Raw genomic sequence first — 19,314 nt, 5'->3', positions numbered from 1 at the left:
TCCGGGAGTTGGTGATGGACAGGGAGGCCTGCCGTGCTGCAAGTCATGGGGTCGCAAAGAGTCGGACACGACTGAGCGACTGAACTGAACTGAAGTTACTGTTTCAAAGATACTGCATTTTTTCTAAACAAACTGAAGGTCTGCGGCAAATGCTGGCCGTCCAATGGACAGCATGTTTTAGCAATAAAGTTTTCTTTTTAAGGCAGCATTAGGTCTTTGCTGTATCTTGAGCTTTCCTTAGCTGAGGCGTGCAGGCCGAGCTGTCCCCTGCTATGCAGACTCAATCTTAGTTCCCCAGCCAGGAATCAGATACTTGTCCTCTGCATTGGAAAGTGGATTCTTAAACACTGGACCATTGAGGAAATCCTAACAATAAAATTATTTTTAATTAAGGTATGTACAATGCCAAAGGCAATCAACCCTGAATATTCAATTCAATCAGTGGAAGGACTGATGCTGAAGCTCCAATACTTTGGCCACCTCATGTGAAGAGCCGACTCATTAGAAAAGACCCTGACGCTGGGAAACATTGAGGGCAGGAGGAGAAGGGGATGACAGAGGATAAGATGGTTCGATAGCATTACCAACTCAATGGACATGAATCTGAACAAACTCCAGCAGACAGTGAAGGACAGGGAAGCCTGGTGTGCTGTTCATGGGATCACAGTCAGACACGACTTAGCGACCGAACAACAGAAACACATTTTTTAGACGCCATGCTATCGCTCACTTTCGGTACAGTGTAAGCATAACTTTGATTAGCAATGGGAAACCAAAACATTTGCTTGACTCTATTGTGGTATGTGCTGTTTGTGGTGGTTTGGAATCAAATTCAAAGTATCTCTGAGGTCTGCCTGTACATATATATAAACAATACACATGCATACAGTTTATAAATTCATATGTAATTCAGTAATTTTATACCTATGCATGCGTGCATGCTAAGTCACTTCAGTTGTGTCCAACTCTTTCTGACCCCATGGACCCCATGGCCTGCCAGGCTCTTCTGTCCATGGGGTTCTCCAGGCAAGAATACTGGAGTGAGTTGCCATGGTAAGCACATATAATTCACGAACACAAAAGTTCCTATGTATAATTTAGTCGTATGAGTATCTGTATATAATTGATGGTTTACATGTAAATTCATAAATTAAAAAAACTCATATATAATTGATAAATGAACAATCCCACACTAGGGGTGAGTGCTCAAAAGTTGTGCTGATAAGACAGCATGAGCAGAATAGCACAGAGACCACTGTGGCGGAGCAGACAGAATGGTACATTTTTACTCAGGACCCAGAGGCTGTAAGAAAGGACTGAAGACATGACAGTCCTGTTTCTACGACACACACTGCTGTCCCCGAGCTCCGGCAATTTACCTTATAGAAATGCCGCACCAGGTGCACGCTTTCTTCTCGGGCTCCCTGTTAAGAGAGAGGGAAGGCGTGAGGGGGCAGGTCTCACGGAGGTGAGTGAGTTGGGGCAGGCCACAGATTCTGAAATCTGAGTCTATAGAAGACAGACTCTGGGCTAGTAATCTTAATCCATAAAGTGGTTCTTCATGGGGGTGGTGGAGAAGGAGCTCAAAATAAAACTGGGTGAAGGACAAATGATTCAACCTGATGGCTTGGAGAGCTGTTGGCGTGCAGTTCTGTGAGGGAAATGGGTTCTATTAATAAAATACGGCTGTGATGACTCCGCTCTTTTAAACAGAAAAATTCGCTTGTGAACGCGTGCGTGAGGGTATATGTGCAGCTGGAAAGACACACACCAAGCATCAACTATTGTTACTTTTCACCCCTCTGTACTTTTCTAAGCTTTCTAAAACAAACATGAAAAATAAGAGGGAAAACAACAAATGCTATTTAAAACATGAGTGTACACAGTAGCACGATAAACCGTAAATGAATAAACATGTGTCTGTACATGAATACAACCTCCAAAATATAAAAAGAAAAAAATCCTGGAGACAAATACAGAGCCAAACACTTACAAGAGAAACTACTAAAATTCGCTAATTAAGTGGGCTGCTCGGGGCCATCCCAGTGGAAGGGCAGGGCCACGGGGACAAGTGGGCGGGGGTCGGCAAGGGCCTGTGGCCCGTCTCCCTCCTGCTGGTGCCTCGCACACCCGGGCCCAGCTACGACCCGGGTGCAGGGGTGTCCCTGCGACCTCCCCGCACTGTGGGCCTGGCGCGGCAGGAACGGGCCTCACCTCCAGGCAGGCCAAATGCACGTCCTTTATGACGCAGCCCGTGCTGGTCACGACTTGCTGCTTGAGGAGCAGACAGCTCAGCTCCAGCGTCGCCAAGCGGATCTTGCCATCTGCAGGGCACACTCGGGTTAGCCATGCCCACACCCTTACGTGCAGTCAGTCTCCTTCCTTCCTGACTTGGAGATCAGCAGGTCAGCCGACAGGCCCCCTACATCCCGTGGGGACACAGAGGGAACCGCCACATGCTAATCCCCTTCCCAATCAACTACAGTTGAAAGTTCCCATCAAAACCGCCTGTACCAAATGCTCCCCAAGCCCTCTTATGGGGGACAGGGAGGCAGGAAAAATGGGTAACTGATTACTAAAGACCTAGAAAGTGGCTGTCTATGGTCGCTTTGCTTGTCCAGTGGTCCTTCCCCTCCTTCAGGGACCAGAACCCCTCTTTCCTTTGGAGAGTCACCAGCCCCACTCTTGGTCATGGGATGTGGGTGGGGCTAGTCCTGCTCCCCCTGCCTCGGGGTGGGGGGCACAGTCCCCAGGCTGGGTGGGGCCATCCAGGCCCCTGGTCACAGTGCCTGCACAGGGGACCAGCAAGGGAGCCAGTCACAGCCAGTGAGGCTCAATTCCACAACTCGCTGGAACCCCTGGGCTCCAGACCCTCTCCCCGTGCTGAGCTGCAGACAGGGACAGTGATGGGCCCCACAGCAGCCACCATGCCCACATTTTCACACTCCTGTGTTCTACAACCTAAGCCCCGAGTCCTGCCTTCCACCACTCAGCGTCTCTCTTACAGCAAGTCTAGAGCCTGACAGAGAAAGGGGAGGCGGGAGAGGCAGGCAGTTAACTGGCCAACACAGAAGGTTGCAGAGCCCGCAGATGAGCTTGCCAACACTGTGTGGGCCCCGGGTCCACTGTGCCTCCAGCCAGAGCCCAGCAGACTCGAAGTCACACAGGCCAGCAGACTTGTTTGTATCGTCTCAGTGAGTCTGAGCTGGGTTCCTGTCAACTGCAGCCGAGTCTTGACTAACACAGCCTGCTGTCCTGCTATGAGCCGGGAGCCGGGCTCCTCAAGGAGCCTCTCTAAAGCCCCACTGCAGTGCGTGCTCTGCAGGCTGAGGTTTGGAGACAGGAAGGGGCAGGTTCCCAGCCTCACTCACGTGGGCCATGGCGGACTCAGGTGTTCTGGATGCCAAAACCCACACCTGGCATCATCCCTGGAAGCACCCGTGACCGCCTGACTGAAGGGCATCCCGTTCTCAGCAAACTCCCCCCAGGTCTTTAATGGGGAAGGGCCTTCGCATAGGAGGGGCCAGGAAAGGGGGGCTTTCCAGGAACAATGGGGACCAGGATGGGCCACTGGGGAAACACTCAAGGCAGACACATGGCTGCACACCTCCCTGCCCTGCTTTATGCCTCCTGTGTCAGGGGTTGGGGGGGAGAGGGGGAAGATAGATGAGAATAGAAATCCATTTGCCCAAAACTGAGCAGGTAACATACAAGAAAAACTAGGCCTTCTGAAGCACAATACAAACCCAGCCAGGCAGAGGCTGATCGGTCTTGGCTGGGCCACTCTGCCCGCCCTGGCCCAGCAGCACCCGCCTGCCTGGCCTCCGCTGAGCGCTGGTGTTCTCTGGAGCACAGTCTGGCTCCCAGCCACCCTGTGGGCCAGGTCAGAAACACCCCTCCTGCTGCCTCTGGGGAAGCAGACCGTGATGCTCCACTAGGACCCTTCTTCCTTTGTGAGCTCCTGGCGAGTTGCCGGCTATTCCTCCCAAGGGTCTGTCTCTCCAGCAAAGCTTCCAGATTGTCCCTCTGAGCTACCCCAGTGTCTTCTCTTCAGAAATCCAGGCGGCGCTACATACTGTCCTCAGGAGGGCTGATGACCCTCCCGTCCCTGGAGGGTCCTCCCCAGCACCCAGGCCACACTCTGCCTCCCCGTCACCACGCCACATCTGGCTCCCGCCGCTCCTGCCAAACGGCCCTGGGCCACCATTCTCAGGACCATGCTCTGCCTCCTCCACCTGGACCTTCAGCAGAAACTGGCCCCACCGAGTGTCCCTTGGTCCCAAATGACCACATCTTTCTTGTCATTCAAAACACCCTCCTCTGGGACCTCTTCTCCCCACATGGGGCCTGGGCCAGGCTCCAGAGCCGGCTCCCCTGTATGTCACCTCCAGAGATGGGTAGTGGCCCTGGCCTCATTCCCAGATATGCCTCTCTCCTCTCCTGTGACTTTAAAAAGATCTATGGGCCCCACAGAGTTACTTCTGGCCTTGACCCTGCTCTGAGGCTTAGATCCCATCTCCACATGGAGCCCCAGACTGTCGGGACTTCACAGAGGATAGAGTCTACGTGTCCCCTGCTTCCTCACCCTCATCACTTGCGCACAGAGGCTGAATACAGGAGCTGCTAAATAAACAGCTGTTGGGTTTACCGATACCCTGACATCACCCTTTAGGCTGTGGACCTGGCTCTCCAAGCCCTTGCGGTCACTCCCCAGCAGTCATGCTGTGCTCTGACCACTACTCCCCTTGACTTCTGAGGCCCTCACCTGCAACTACATTTCTGGCCCCCTGCCCTCCTGAGCCCACCGCCTGGACTGCTCCTGCTACCTCAGCTCAGTGGGTCTCTCCCCACCAGGCAGCATCTCCGTCGGGCCCTTTCCTGGGCTCTCACTCATACCCTGATGATCTTTTTTCCTGCCTTGCAGTCAGGGTCTCTCAACTGTGGCACCATCGACATTTGGGGCCGGACAATCCTTTGTTCTGGGGCTGCAGCACCCTGGCCTCTGCCTACAGAATGCTAGTAGCACCTGTCTCCAAGCTGTGACAACCAGGAACGTCTCTGGACACTGTCCCCTGGGGACAACGCTGCCCCCAGGTGAGGACTGCTGCTCTACCTCATCCCACCTGCTCTTCCCAGCCCTTGCTGTGGCTGCAGGTCGGCACTGGCCAAGGCCTCAGAACTAGGCTGACACCGGGCATGTATTATCAACAGCACCCAACCCCACCTTCCAGCCTTTCCTTTCGCTCACCCTCTCAGCCTAGTTCCTGCTCAAATGTTCATGCTTAAATGTGGCCTCGGCCACCCTGAGAGGAGGGCTGCAGACACTGGCACCACCGACCAAAGCAGAAGTGAGTATGGGAGGAGAAGAGAGGGAGAGTCTGGCACAAACACCACGGGGGACGGGAAGAGGAGGAGACCCCAGGATGAAGACAAGGCTGGACGGGAGGGTCCGGGTGGCCCCAGGTGTGTGTGCGGCAGGGGAGCGGCTGAGCTCCACCTGGATTCCCGGCACGGCCAGGTCTGGAAGCCGGGGCTCCTGCGGCTGGTGTGGGGCTTGGTCCCTGCAACTCCCCCACCCCCGGGAACCACCCGCACACCCGGGCACCTGGCTGGGCCGCATTGTTCATGATTCTGATGAGTCTTTCAGCCAGGAGGTGGTTGTAAGTGGTTTTCTCGGCCGCAGCGGGCACTGGAAGCTGGATTCGTTGGAGTTTCTCAGGATCCATGCCTGGAACAGAGAGAAGGGGCCGGCTGTCAGCGCAGCCACCTTACCTTGTCCCGGAAGGCCCCTTTGAACTTAGCTGCCTCAGCCTTGGCTGTCCACCGTCCACCTTCCTGACTGCTGCCACGACCAGGTACTGCCCGTGCTATGACTTACCTTAGAGTTTTCTGTAACTGGAACTTAAGCAAATGTATTATTAAAGCATGCATTTTCTTTCTTTCTGTTTTAGCCCCACCATGCAGCTTGTGGGACCTTAGTTTTCCAACCAGGGATTGAACCCGGGCCCCTGGCAGTGAAAGTGCAGAGTCCTAAGCACTGGACCCCCAGGGAAGCCCCTAAAGCATACAGTTTCCATCACTACTTATAAACGGGAAACCAGGATGGCTGCAATGCTGACAGCAACAAGGCTTTCATGTTTCAGCCAAACAGTGTGGACTGGCTGCTCACTGTACACGAAGGCCCGCTCTGTTAAAAAGGCCGACGGGCAGGTACGCGATAGCTGCTGAGGGCACACTAGCCTGACCGGCGACGTGCTTCTGGGCACGACTGGGAGGGAGGGTGTTGGGAAGTGGGTAGGAGAGGAGCAACTTGGGCTTCACTGTCATTTTGGGGCTGGTCTGCGAACCCCCGAGGCCACTGCTGTGTGAGACACGTCCCACAGCGGGCGTGGGGGAACAGACCAGACACAAAGGAACCTGCAGTCCTGCCCGACGATCGCACCTCCAGTTCTTAACACCAAACTGGCGAGCTGGGCCCCCGAGGGGCGAGCACACAGGCGGCAGAAAGGCGACCACAGAAAGGCGCAGCAGATAGGACAAAACCGACAGAGTGGATCTGTGTTTAAGGCACAGAGGGATCACTTTTCTTCCAGTGAAATCTATTAATAACTGCGTTTCAAAGGTGAAAGACAAGACGGGAAGAGGAGGTGGGAAGCAGACGACACGCTCAATCTAACTGAACTCAGCGCCACTTTTCCTAAAGCAGGACCTGGGGGCCGGGGTGATAGGACAACTCGCTGGGGCCACATCGGCAGGCCGAGCGAGGGACAAGAGGTGATGCAAAGCCTCTTGTCTAGCGTGGCTCTGCAAGAAAACTACACCCACAGAAAAGCTCCCAGAAACAAACCTTTCACTTGCTCCATGCTCGGGGAGCTGGGAAGGACTGTTTGTGCCTGAAGCACGTCTTTTCCTGTTATTCTACAAAAGGGGGGAAGGTGGCACTTCTGGGAACTCTTGAAATACGGCCCCTTGAGTCCCACATGACGCTTCATTTAGAACCTTGACAAAATAGCGGAGGATAGCAGTGAAGAGCTGATCGTCTGGATTCTAAGTGACTCCCACGCTCACACGTTGACGTAATAAACCATAACAATATATCTTGCTTTATTGAATTCCTTCCAGATCAGAACCGGAGGCTATGTCATGCCAAGGAGATAACACGAGTAGGGGAGGCCCGAGGGCTGGAGGTGGGCAGCTCCCTCTCTCATGACCGCACCGACGTGGCTTCGTCAAAAAAATTTGATTGCGATGAAAATTGAATTTGTTGGTTCTGTATCCCATCTTAACGCTAAATGTCTTAACTCTGAAGCGTTCTGGTTTATTAAATGGCAGGAGGGACATCGACTAAATCTTTCTGTCATTTGTTGTTTTTTAATTTTCCCCCAGAGATGTCAACACCGTGTGAATCTCTCTCTACTCTTTCCTTCCTGGCCCTCTGGAAACTGTCAGTCAGTGGTTCTGCGGAAAAAAAAAAAATGGCTCCTTGGCCCGTCCGGGGCATCACCCAGCTCCGTGACCCCACCATCTGCCATCCCACTTCAAAGATGGCAGACGGAACTGGTTGCTGGTTCCTCGGGGAACGTGGGGGCAGCCGGCAGGGCCAGTGACACCCAGACTCGGACCAGCTCTTGCATTTCCAGGATGTGTTCCATTTTTATCTTTCCCATTATTGCCCCGACTCCCCTAGGATTTGTCAAAAATGAGAAAATCTGTGGCAAAATCTTCTCTCAACAGGAAGAGAAACCTGCCAAGGTTATCCTGACCTTCCTCAGCCCCACTCTTTGGGAGGCGGGGAACCCCGGGGACTGCAACATGTCTAGGCTTCAGAGGACCAGATTCCAATGCACCCTCTTCCTTTAGGGAGGAAATTAAGGCCCAGGGATAAGTCGTGTCCCCAGGGTCACAGAGCACATTAGAGGAACAGTCAGAACCAGGATAATTCCCCAGGTGGACAGGATCCAGATGGGGTAGGGGCAGCACCCCCCACCTGGAGAGCCGCCAGCAGCACCAGCGTGCAAGGGGCCTGCTCTGGGCTGACGACAGCCACCGCCCGCCCGCAAGGCAGCGCTCCTCCCTGCCCGGCTCCCTCTCCCCCTGGGCTCCTGCCACACCGGGGCCGGAATGGAAGGCTGCCAGAGGAACTCTGTTTTGATGGTTAACCTCCTTGACCCTCAGTCTCCTTGTTCAATGGAAATGATCACAGAAACTGCGCACCCCAGGCTTGCTGTCAGGACCCATGCTCAATGGTGACTTGGCATCACCATGTGCTGATGGGAATTTTTACTTTGAATGTGGCTTAATGGAGTTCTGTATCAGCTGTGTTGTAAGAGGAAAGAAAAGATCGGAAAACAACCTAACCAAGTTAATGTCGAGCTATTTCAGAAGGCCCAAAGAAGGCACACTGCGCTGTCTGGGGGCAGCGCAGGGGACGAGCAGCTTGGACTTCATTCTGAAGGGTGAGCAGCCCAGGGACGACCAGGTCGTGCCAGGCCCAGGGGCAGGGCAGGGAGTGCGGCAGAGCTCAGGGAGAGCAGGGCCAGGGGCTGTGGGAGGAAGTGATGTGGCAGACCCTGGCAGGAGGGACCGGCAAGGCTTGGCTGCCAGGACCCCTCGGGTGGCAGCTAGCTGGTGACATGAAGTGTTTGCGCTCCAGCCAACTCTGGAGTGGTCTCTGTCTCCCCACTCAAGGTGATCTTCCCACTTCCGGCCCTTTCCCCCAAACAGACTCCATGTGGCAAGTCATTCTCTGTGTGGTAGATTTTACCATCAGTCAAGATGAGGCAGAGAGCAGGCTCACGTCACACAACACGTGACAAAACTTTGTAAACAGCCCCTCTGGGCATCTCTGATCTTTCCCCAAAGTTCCTGCTGGGCCAGGTGCCTTATTCCCTCCCCACCTCTCTCTCTCTCCCACCTCAGTCTCTAAGACATTCTTTTGGGTCCTAATAAAACAGTGGCTGACAGCTGTGAGTGAACAAGGTCCACTTGATGACACGACAAAGATATGCATGTTAAAGGGAACAAGCATGTGTACAGATGAATGGATAGACAGGCAGACACACACACACACACACACACACAGGTTTACACACACACACAGGTTTCCAGTCACTGAGAGCAGGTTTTGTTGCCAACCGGCTCTAGTTCCTTTGCTAGTCATTTCCCTCTGACTGAAATAAACACTGTAGATAACATATGGTCCTATTTGATTCAGCCCTTAAGTGCCGAGTGACAGACAAATTCCAGAGAAACCCAGATGCACTTCACGTGGCCCGGGGAGCCGCGCTCGCACGTCCAGATTCCAGCAGACCACGCGCTTCCTCGCTCCCTCCCTGCCGGGTCAGAGCGAGCCTGCTCGCCAGTGAGTCAGAACAGTCTCCCCTGCCATCGCTCCCACCCAACAAGCACAGCGCTAGGGGCAGGCGGGGCCCAACTCCCAGCTAACTCACTCAAAGAATCCCAAAGAGAAGGGAAGGGCGAGGTTCAGTGATGTCAGTGACCAGCTCCTAAGTTTTCCCTTGAGTTCTGGCTTCTGGATTCTTTCTCCTCACTGGAAGCCCCCATTCAGGACAGGGGTGGAACAGACCCAGGCCGAAGTAACATAAAAAGAAGTGGGCAGACAAACCTGCACAACAATGCCAGGTAAAAATCACGGTCAAAAAGCTCTTTTCTCTCTGTCTTGGCTAGAGTCACACAAGCATTGCCAGCTTTGGAAAACTATAGACCAACTATTTCGAAAGCTAACCAGATGTTGGGCTGATTTCCAATGTACTTCCAGTTCTGATTATGTGTGAGTCGAGATCCAGAATGATATTTTGCCAGTTTTCTGCAGGGCGAAAGCCTCCTATTATCTTTCAACCTTTCTCATACCTCTCATCCTTGTTCCAAGCAACCTCTCAGCAAGATGAAAGCCCAAGATCCTTCTTCTAAACAATGATAAATGGTGGTGGGCAGAGTGGGGGAACCTTTAAAAAGACAAAGCTGCAAAAATCCCCTCCCCCTCCCCCCGACCCCTGGGGCCAGGGCCCTGCAGACTTGACAAAGGACAGAGGACTGAATCTGCTATTACAGACAGGAACCAGAGTTCATTACTGGCCCTACTGACTCACAACGAGCGCCTCCCTCCAACCAGTCAACCCTTTCCACTGTGCGATATTCATTTTGGTGCAGCATCTAATCTATTATGATTTACTGGAAGGCCTAAGCTAACATTTAGTTTTTATTAACATTGCTTTTATGTTAAAACTGTCCTATGATGAAAAATCTATCGGAAAGAGGCCATTTCATTAGGGGCCCTGCTGAGAGGGCATGGATCTGGAAAAGAGAGGCTGAAGGTTAAGTGCAGCTAACCTGCTGCCTAACCAAAACATCACCCACCCACACACCCAGCCCTCCCACTGCCACCAAACAGCCCCCGCCAAAGGCAGCCATGTGCCTCCAGGCCAGGCTGGAGCAGAAACCAGCTGCCACCAAACAGCCCCCGCCACAGGCAGCCATGTGCCTCCAGGCCAGGCTGGAGCAGAAACCAGCTGCCACCAAAAACCCCCCGCCAAAGGCAGCCATATGCCTCCAGGCCAGGCTGGAGCAGAAACCAGGTACAGTCCCCTGGCCCCACCGAGGCAGTTTCCCCTGGGGGTGCCCCAGGTACCTGGGCCTCTGGGTGCTGAACTAACACCCCAGATTCCTCTCCAAACCTGCTCGAGAGCCCACCGTTGCTGGTTCTGGATTTGCTACCACTGGTCACACAGCAGCAGGAGGCGGGGCCCTGGGCAGCACCCAGATTCCTCCTGTGGTGCCCCCTCCCACCCAAAACAAAGCTCCCTATCTTAGTGAATGGCTGCACACAGCTGCCCTCATGTCCCTCTCACTCAGCCCCCACATCCAGACCATGAGCTTGTCCTGGCTCTAACTCCAAAATATATCGTTAAAACCTTCCAGTTGTCTCCATCTCCACAGCCAACGTGCCATAATTCAATCCACATTATTCCTGCCTGGACTACCACAACAGCTTCCAAACCAGCCTCCCAGCTTTCCCCCACACAGCTCACCCCTCACCCCCCACTGACTCACTCTCCATCCAGCAGCCAGGGTACTCTCCCCAAAATTTCCATCTGCTATGTCACTCTTCTACTTAAAAAATCCTCTAGGTGTTTCTCACTGCAATTGGAATAAATCCTAAATTCCTTCTCCCAGCCTTTAAGATTTTCCATGATCTGGTCCCTGCCCACCTGGCCAGCCTCACCTTGAACTGCTTTCTGCTACTCAAACCTGTAAGCTCTTTTCTACCCCAGGGCCTTTGCACCTGCCATTCCCTTTGCCCAGAGCATTCCTGCCCTAGAGCTTTGTGGGGCTGGCTCTTTCCCATTCTCAGGCCTCAGCTCTGATGTCTGTTCCTCAGAGAAGCCTCCCCAGACCACCCAAGCAGGCGACCCTGCACCCTTGGCTTTCTCCACACTCGCAAATCACAGCCGCCACGCTGCCTTCACTCCACCACCCTGCCTTGCTCCCTCCACAGCAGCCACACTCGCCTCCAAGAACATCTCTGTTTGCTTCACCACTGGGTTCTCAATATTAACCACAGTGCCTGGCATCTAAGAATGGCTTCAGAAATACTTGTCAGAAGGGTGAATGAGTAAATAAAAGGAAAGCATTAGCAGGAAATGGAAGGAGGAATTAAATTCCCTCGAATATAGAGTCCCACTCTTTTAGGAAGATGCCAAGAGAGGTAGGTGGGCTCCTCACCAGGATCATCTCTCCGTCCACATCAAGGAAGGAGGGTGGTGTGTAAGCCACTGCTGTTCCATTTCACAGCACACGCTGGCGCTCCTGGAAGGAAGCCCGTCAGCAAAGCCAGCCCCCCTATAAAAAGTCTGTCCTTGTGCCCCCGGCCCCCCTGGAGCTGGGCACCCCCCACCCACCCCCCAACAGCAGTTTCCCTGTGGAGACGCTGAGCACGGGTCGCCAGCAAGAGAGCGGCGCGGGGGAGCTGCCGCACGGTTCAGAGGCGGTCAGTCAGAAACTGCGGGCAGAGCGCTGGCCGGGTGCCAGGCGCTGAGCTGAGTACTCAGTACTGTGTAGTGCAGGAGGCTGTCAAGAGAGACATGGCCTCTGCTTTCAGAGGCCCAGTCGTTCCAGAATGGGAGAGAAAACATACAGAGCAAAAGCAGTTCAAAGAAGTGCTGTGGGAACTTCATGGAAATTAAGTTCTGCTCTTCTAAAGGTATTGTGAAGAAAAGAAGACCAGCCACAGACTGGGAGGAAATCTTTGCAACACACACCTGATAAAGGACTTGTATCTAGGATAAAAAGAACTCTCAAAACTCAACAGTAAGAATGTGGCCAATTCATTAAAACATGGGCAAAGGATATGAAAAGATACTTTACCAAAGAAGATGGTAGACTCAGCCCTTAAAAAGCTGTTTGACATCATTAAGCTTGTGTGTTTGTGTGTTAAGTTGCTTCAGTTGTGTCTGTGTACACATGGACTGTAGCCTGCTAGGCTCCTCTGTCCATGGGATTCTCTCTGCAAGCAGGAATACTGGAGTGGGTTGCCATGCCCTCCTCCAGGGGATCTTCCCAACCCAGGGATTGAACCTGCGTCTCTTACGTCTCCTACACTGGCAAGTGGGTTCTTTATCACTAGCGCCACCTGTGAAGCCCCATTAGTTGTTAGGGAAATGGAAATTAAAATCACAAAAAGACAACACTACAGGTATCCATTAAAATGACTAAAAATAAAAAGGTGGCCGTGCCAACCACTGGTGAGGGTATGAGGCCAATGGCACACTCGTGCACTGATGGTGGGAGGTAAGATCACACAGCTGCTTTGGAAGACAGCATGGCAGTCTCTGAAAAACAAACACACACACACCTGTCATATCATTCAGTCATTTCACTCCTCAGTATTTACCCAAGAAAAAAAAATGCAAATACGTGTCCAGAGACATATATTGCAATGTTCGTGGCAGATTTGTTTGTAACGGTCAAAAACTGGAAATGACCCAAATGTCCTTTAACAGACGGACAGGTAAACAAACTGGTACATTCACATAGGGGAATATTACTCAAAAGCAAGAGGAAAGGAACCACTGAGGCACACAACTACATGAACGAATCTCAAAATAATTACGCAAACTGAAAGAAGTCAGACCAAAAAAGAGAGTACACATTGCATGATCTTATTTATATAAAATTCTAGAAAGTGCAGACTAAGCTATAATGACAGGGAGCAATTCAGAGCTGCCTAGGGAGAGGGGTGACAAAGGGGCAGAGAGAACGTTTGGAGTGATGGGCATGTACGCTGACTTGACCGCAGTGATGGTTTCATGGGTGATCACGTGTGTCAAAGCTCATCAAACTGCACACTTGAAAAATGTACAGTTCACTGTTTATCAATTATACCTCAATAAAACTTTCTTCTTTAAATGTTACAGCTTCCGGACAAGAGGGATTGGATTTACCCACCTCACTCAAGCAACTAGAAGAGTTGGCAAACTATGTAAGACAGTGGTTATGACACACAGGACAAGGCAGCGCAGCACAGGAGGGGAACCTGAGAGAAGGAACAAAGGCAGTGGGCCCGGGCTTGCGCCAGGTCACCGGCTGGAAAGCTTCCAGGCCTCAGCACAGACCCACAGAAGCCGGACGAAGCCCGTGGTCGCTCTGGGGTGAGAAGGCAGAGTCTGCAGTTCAGAGAGGCAAGTGACTAGAACTGATGGGAGAGAGGAGAAGAGAAGGGAGAGGCGCAGGGACCTGCAGGGGCTTCCTTCCAAGGCTTCGGCTCAGTTCTGCCCCGGGGCATGCAGGTGAGGAAAGGCAAAGGTCTACCGGGAGAAGGAGGGTGGAACAACCCCTGGAGCTCACCCAGGGCTGAGAAGAACTCACATTTCCACCAGCCTGCAAGGATGAGCCACCTCATCATGGCTTATCAAGTAGAGTTCTCGGAAGCGGACAGCCTCCATACTGGGGCCAAATGAGCCTGAGACTAAAGGCTATTCTGGACTAGCACTACCAAGGCTTAAAAGCAAGCCTCAAGAAAGAGCTCATGGATTCCAAGTAACTCACCATGTCCCAGGACAAAGCCCAAAAATACTGAAAGGGAGAAAGAATTCAGTATCCAACAACATAAAATTCATACCAACTGTCAACTGTCAACCAATCAAAAAATACCAAGCATGAAAAGGGAAAAAAAGAAAATATAACCTAAAAATCAAACCAAAGAAAAATCAATAACAGAAACATGATGAGAAATTGCAGATGGTAGAATTTAGACAAAAAGAAATTGGAAGAGAAATTGTAAAATATTTTAAACTGAATAAAAATTAAACTGCATATATCAAAACTTATTGCAGGAAGCTAAAGCAGGGCTTAGAGAGACATATACAGCATTAAACTCGCATTTTATCAAAAAAGTAAGGTTTAAAAATCAGTGACTGATATGGGGAGGATATGACTAAAGAGGAATAATGTGAGCAAACTTTTTTGTTGCTCATCTTGTAATGATTTGTATCTTGTAATCAATGATCTACATTTCCATCATAAGAAACTACAAAAACAGTAAATTTGAAGTAAGCAGCTGAAGGTCAAAAATAAAAAACAAACATTAACAAAATATAAAACAGAAAAACCATAGAGAAGTCAGTGAAACGAAAAGAAAGTTCTTTGAGAGTACCAATAAAATTAATATAAAATTGATAAATTTCTAGCCAAACTGATCAGGAAAAAAAAAAAAAATGAAGACCTAAACTATTAATACCATGAATTGAAAGGAGGGATCACTACAGATACAACAGACATTAAGAGAATAATAATGGAACATAGTAAAAGAAAAAGTCTGTGCCAGTAAATTCAATAGTTTAGATGAAATGACAAATTCCTGGAAAGATACAAGCTACTAAAACTTGTGTAGAAGAAATAAATAAGCTCTAATAGCTCTATATCTACTAAGGAAATTGAGTACTTTAAAACCTTTTCTCAAAGAAAACTCCAAGCCCAGATGGCTTCACTGGTGAATTTCATCAAATAGTAAAGGAAGAAATAGACCAGCTCTACAAAAACTCGTCCAGGAAATTCAGGAGGAGGGACTATTTCCCCATTCATTCCATAAGGTGAACATAAGCAAACAAAACAAGAGAATTACAGGGAGACCATAGGCCAGTAACACTCAGAAACATAGCTGCAAAACTTCTTCACCAAGTTTTAGCAAATCACATCCAGCAAAGTGTAAAACATGCCTGCCATACTAGAGGACAATAACCCACAGTGAGTATCACCTGAAGGGCTCAGAGAAAACTTCCAGGATAAGCATAATTTCAATAGGTGGTGATGTCAGGGCAGATAAAACAGCAGGAAAAGACACAGACGGATACAAGAAGGTAGAAGCCTAGCCAAGAACAGGTAGGTGTGTTGGCACTGATGGGGTGGCTGCCAAGCTTCCAGAGAAGTTCCCTTCTCTGGGAACAGTCCAAGACACAGAGCTGAAACACCCTGGGGCCAGCTCTGCACTATGTGACCCTGACCCCACCCACCCCACCCTCAGGCACAACTGACTGCTCCCGAGTTAGACCCATCACCAACCTGCAACAATCAGATCTCTTGCCCACCAATCTGAAACTGGAATGGAGACAGACTCCCTGCCCGAGATCTGCTGGACCCAAACCACTATCTACATTAAGTCCCCAGAGTTGGTTGGTTCCTGCCCTTTCCTTGGCTTTTCAGCAGCTTCTTGGATCTTATGAGCTGTCCCAGGGACCTTCCCATAAGATTCTTTTTGTTAATGTGAGGTGGTTTGCGGGGCTTATAACCAAAAGAATATTGAAGAGTACCATGACAGTCACTACAAGTTTATCTCTGTGAAAAGAGTTAATTGCTACTTAAGAGTCTGAATCCTGGGCCAGGGCCAAGCGTCTGCAGTGGGAAGTCAGGGGAATCAGATCAAGTTAGGATGGTGGGTGCAATCCAGGTACTCAGAATGGCAGGTTACTGGAGGTTGGAGTTGAAGGGAGAGAAAAAGGCCCCAAAGGTTTTTAACAGGGGAAGGACATGGACAGCACAGTCTTACAAGGACCTGCCCAGCAGTGCTGTGGAGGATGGATTACGAAGTGGCCATGTGTTAACTCCTCCGGAAGGCTGTGCTAAAGCTACTGGAGAGACAGACTCAGGATCTCGCCTGCTCTCCTGCCCTTGGTCCTTCCCACCGGCACCAAGCCTAGACCCAGGCACTGAACTATGCTCAATTACATTCTGCTGATCAGACAGGCCAAAGAGGGAGAGATGACAACGCTTGATGACTAAATGCTGGGATCAAAGGAGGGAAAGAGCTAAAGGTCATGGTAGTTTCAACCTTGGCTGGCAAATTCAACTGAACCAGAAATGGCAGGAAGTGTGATGAGGTTAGGGTATATTTATGGGTGACGAGTGTGGCATAAACAGACATTTCAAGGTGGTGCTCAATCACCCAGGTCAAAGCCTCCAGCATGTGAGGGGCAGGAGGTTGGAGTGCAAAGCTGGGGGGAAGTGGGCACAGATGGCAGGTGATCCACAGGTGGGACGGACTCCATGGGTCAGGCTTGGAGCTCTGTTTATTCCCAGGAACTGAGGCTTCCCGTGTGCCAGGGACTGAGCCAGAGCTGGAAGGGATCGAAGAAGCCAAGGGAATCAACTGGACTGTGGAGGGAGACATCAGAGGGAGCCTGCCATGCTTCTTTTGGGCTTCCCTGATGGCTCAGATGGTAAAGAGTCTGCCTGCAATGCAGGAGACCTGGGTTCGATCCCTGGGTCAGGAAGACCCTCTGCAGAAGGGAATGGCTACCCACTCCAGTATTCTTGTCTGGAGAATTCCACGGACAGAGGAGGCTGGTGGGCTAAAGTCCATGGGGTCGCAAAGAGTAGGACACGACTGAGCGACTAACACTTCAGACTAGATGTAAGCAGTTGCACATGAGCACAGTGACTTATACAGGAGAAGGGCCACCACGGCTGGTTCCATCTTGAGTAGGAAAAGCCTGGCAATGGTCTCAGTGTCATTCAATAAGGGACGGCAGAACAAACGATGGCACAGACATAGGATTAAAAAGCATGAGGCAGTTCTAGGTACAGAACAGACCATAATAAGGAATGAACCTCCATTCATGTTGAGGGTAGGGAACCCATCAAAATAAAATTGTATACACTTGGTACTTGGGCTTGCACAAGTATCTTTAAAAAGACACAAGAAACCGTTAACACAAATGGCCTTTGAATAAGAGGTGGAGCACAAATGTGGGAAAGGGGGCATTTTTCACTGTATCTTCTTTTGCCACTAATCAACTTACTTATCAAGGGCTTCCCAGGTGGCTCAGTGGTAAAGGATCTGCCTGCTAATACAGGAGCCATAGGAGACACGGGTTCGATCCCTGGGTCAGGAAGATCCCCTGGAGTAGGAAATGGCAACCCACTCCAGTATTCTTGCTGGGATAATCCCATGGACAGAGGAGCTTGGCAGGGTACAGTCCATGGGGTTGCAAAGAATCGGACACAACTGAAGCCACGCAGTAAGCACGCATACAACTTATCATCATCAATTATTTCAGAATAAATACATACTCTGTTTTGTTAAGTGCTTTCTAAATGACTCCCACCATAGACCATCGCAGTAAAACCCACCTTTAACTACCTCCCAACAAGCTTTTGAAAAACCTACTAAAACATTAGACCTTGATGCAAGGTCTCAGCTATGCCAAGCCCTGTGCTTGGCAGGGGCCAGAAGGAATACTCTTGGTTTCTCCTTCAAAGAGCTTCTGATGTGGTGGGTTCAGAACTCGTTCGTGTCAAGCCAGGTGGTACACAACCAGCGGCTGTTCTCAGAGAGGAAGTGAATGAATGGATCCTAATTAAAACCGTCAGCTCCGCGAGAGGCTGATCCTGACCGCTCAGCCTCAACAGGGGAAGCCAGAGAACCACACCTTTCTTCAGAAAGGAAACCTACACTTCCACACAATCCACTCAGAGTCTATTTTAGCTCTGAACCCAGAATGGTGCACTGACTATTATAAATAGCAAAACCAAGATTGCACTTTGACTGATTCTTGTTCTGATGTTAGGAAAGAGGTCAGAAGCTTAAGTCAGTTGTAGACCGAGGGGTCGAGAGCAAACCACAGTGTGAACACAGTCATGCTGCGCTGGACGGTCAACGCTTGAATCTCCCTCTCCACCACCCGCCACCCGCCCCCGTGTTGCCTGAGTAACCGAGTCCTGTGGCTTCAGTGTGCAGAAAATCACCTGAGAAGCTCTAACAAGGCTGTAGGGAGGTTCTGTGGGAGTCTGCCAAAACCAGAAAGGAAATTCTTCAAGGAAAGCAGCTGTCCTTTCCCCTGAAGGCAGACAAGCTGAGTGGCTTACCTTTGTTGTGAGACATTGCGTACAGCAGGCAGAGCACGAAGAGCGCGTGGTAGTCGTCGTCCGGGCTGTCCAGGGCGTGGTACACCATATCCAGGAAGGGTCTGGAAGAGAGGGGCGCACATGAGCCTCACCTGCACACAGGATGCCAGCTGCCTTTGCCCTTCACGGCGCCCAGCCCCCTGCCTCCTCCAACCAGCAGCATGGGCTTCCCAGGTGGCTTGGTGGTAAAGAACCCACCTGCCAACACAGGAGACACAAGTTCGACCCCTGGGTTGGAGAATCCCATGAACAGGGGACCCTGCCGGCTACAGTCCCTGGGGTCCTAAAGAGTTGGACACAACTGAGCACGCACCAGCACGGCCACCATGTGCCCAGTTCAGCCCCAGGCACGGAGGACACAGAGGTGATCGACAGGCAGGCTCTGCCCCAGGAAGCTGTCATGTCTGGGGAAACTGACTAAGGAACAGCTAACCAACCAATTACTCAACAATGGTCCACCCGCTGTCCCAGACACTGGGGAGAAGTGTGGTCTTGTGGCACTCCCAAGCCAGTGGGCAGACAGAGCACGGGCACACCACAGCAGTACTTCAAAGAGCGACAAGAAAATGAGGCAAACAGGGCAACGTGATAGACTCACAATAGCAGACAAGGTACCAATAAATCTGGATCATTTTAGACTGTGAACCCTTGAGCCAGACTGCTGAGGTTCAAATGCTGACTCTGCCTCTTCTTAGCTGCAAACCCTTGGGTAAATTACAATCCCCCATCTGTGAGATGGGGAAGGAACCCCTCCAGGGTTTACAGTAGGGGTTCAAGTGAAATGACAACAGAGCGGCATTAACACAGGCCCAGGCTCAGGTGAAAAGTGCTCAGACACGCGAGCTGCTGCTGCACTTCTCTTTTGAGGATTCCACAGGCACTTCTCCATGATCTTGC

At 51.1% G+C, this 19,314-nt stretch overlaps 1 protein-coding gene across 6 annotated transcripts in view; it reads right to left on the bottom strand.

Moving 5' to 3' along the window:
• The window catches only part of CLEC16A (C-type lectin domain containing 16A), a 231,838-nt gene that overhangs the window by 129,723 nt on the left and 82,801 nt on the right, over positions 1-19,314 (bottom strand). For all 6 annotated transcript variants that reach the window (XM_055562157.1, XM_055562154.1, XM_055562155.1 and 3 more), the window contains 4 exons: positions 18,379-18,479; positions 5,606-5,728; positions 2,215-2,324; positions 1,380-1,424 (listed from right to left, as the gene is read on the bottom strand). In XM_055562157.1, the coding sequence (XP_055418132.1) occupies positions 1,380-1,424; positions 2,215-2,324; positions 5,606-5,728; positions 18,379-18,479 (379 nt within the window). The remainder of the gene's footprint in view (positions 1-1,379; positions 1,425-2,214; positions 2,325-5,605; positions 5,729-18,378; positions 18,480-19,314) is intronic.

The sequence above is a fragment of the Bubalus kerabau genome, chromosome 23 (genome assembly GCF_029407905.1).
Source record: "Bubalus kerabau isolate K-KA32 ecotype Philippines breed swamp buffalo chromosome 23, PCC_UOA_SB_1v2, whole genome shotgun sequence".
Taxonomy (NCBI): Eukaryota; Metazoa; Chordata; class Mammalia; order Artiodactyla; family Bovidae; genus Bubalus; species Bubalus kerabau.
This window is presented reverse-complemented; position numbering and strand designations above follow the sequence as displayed.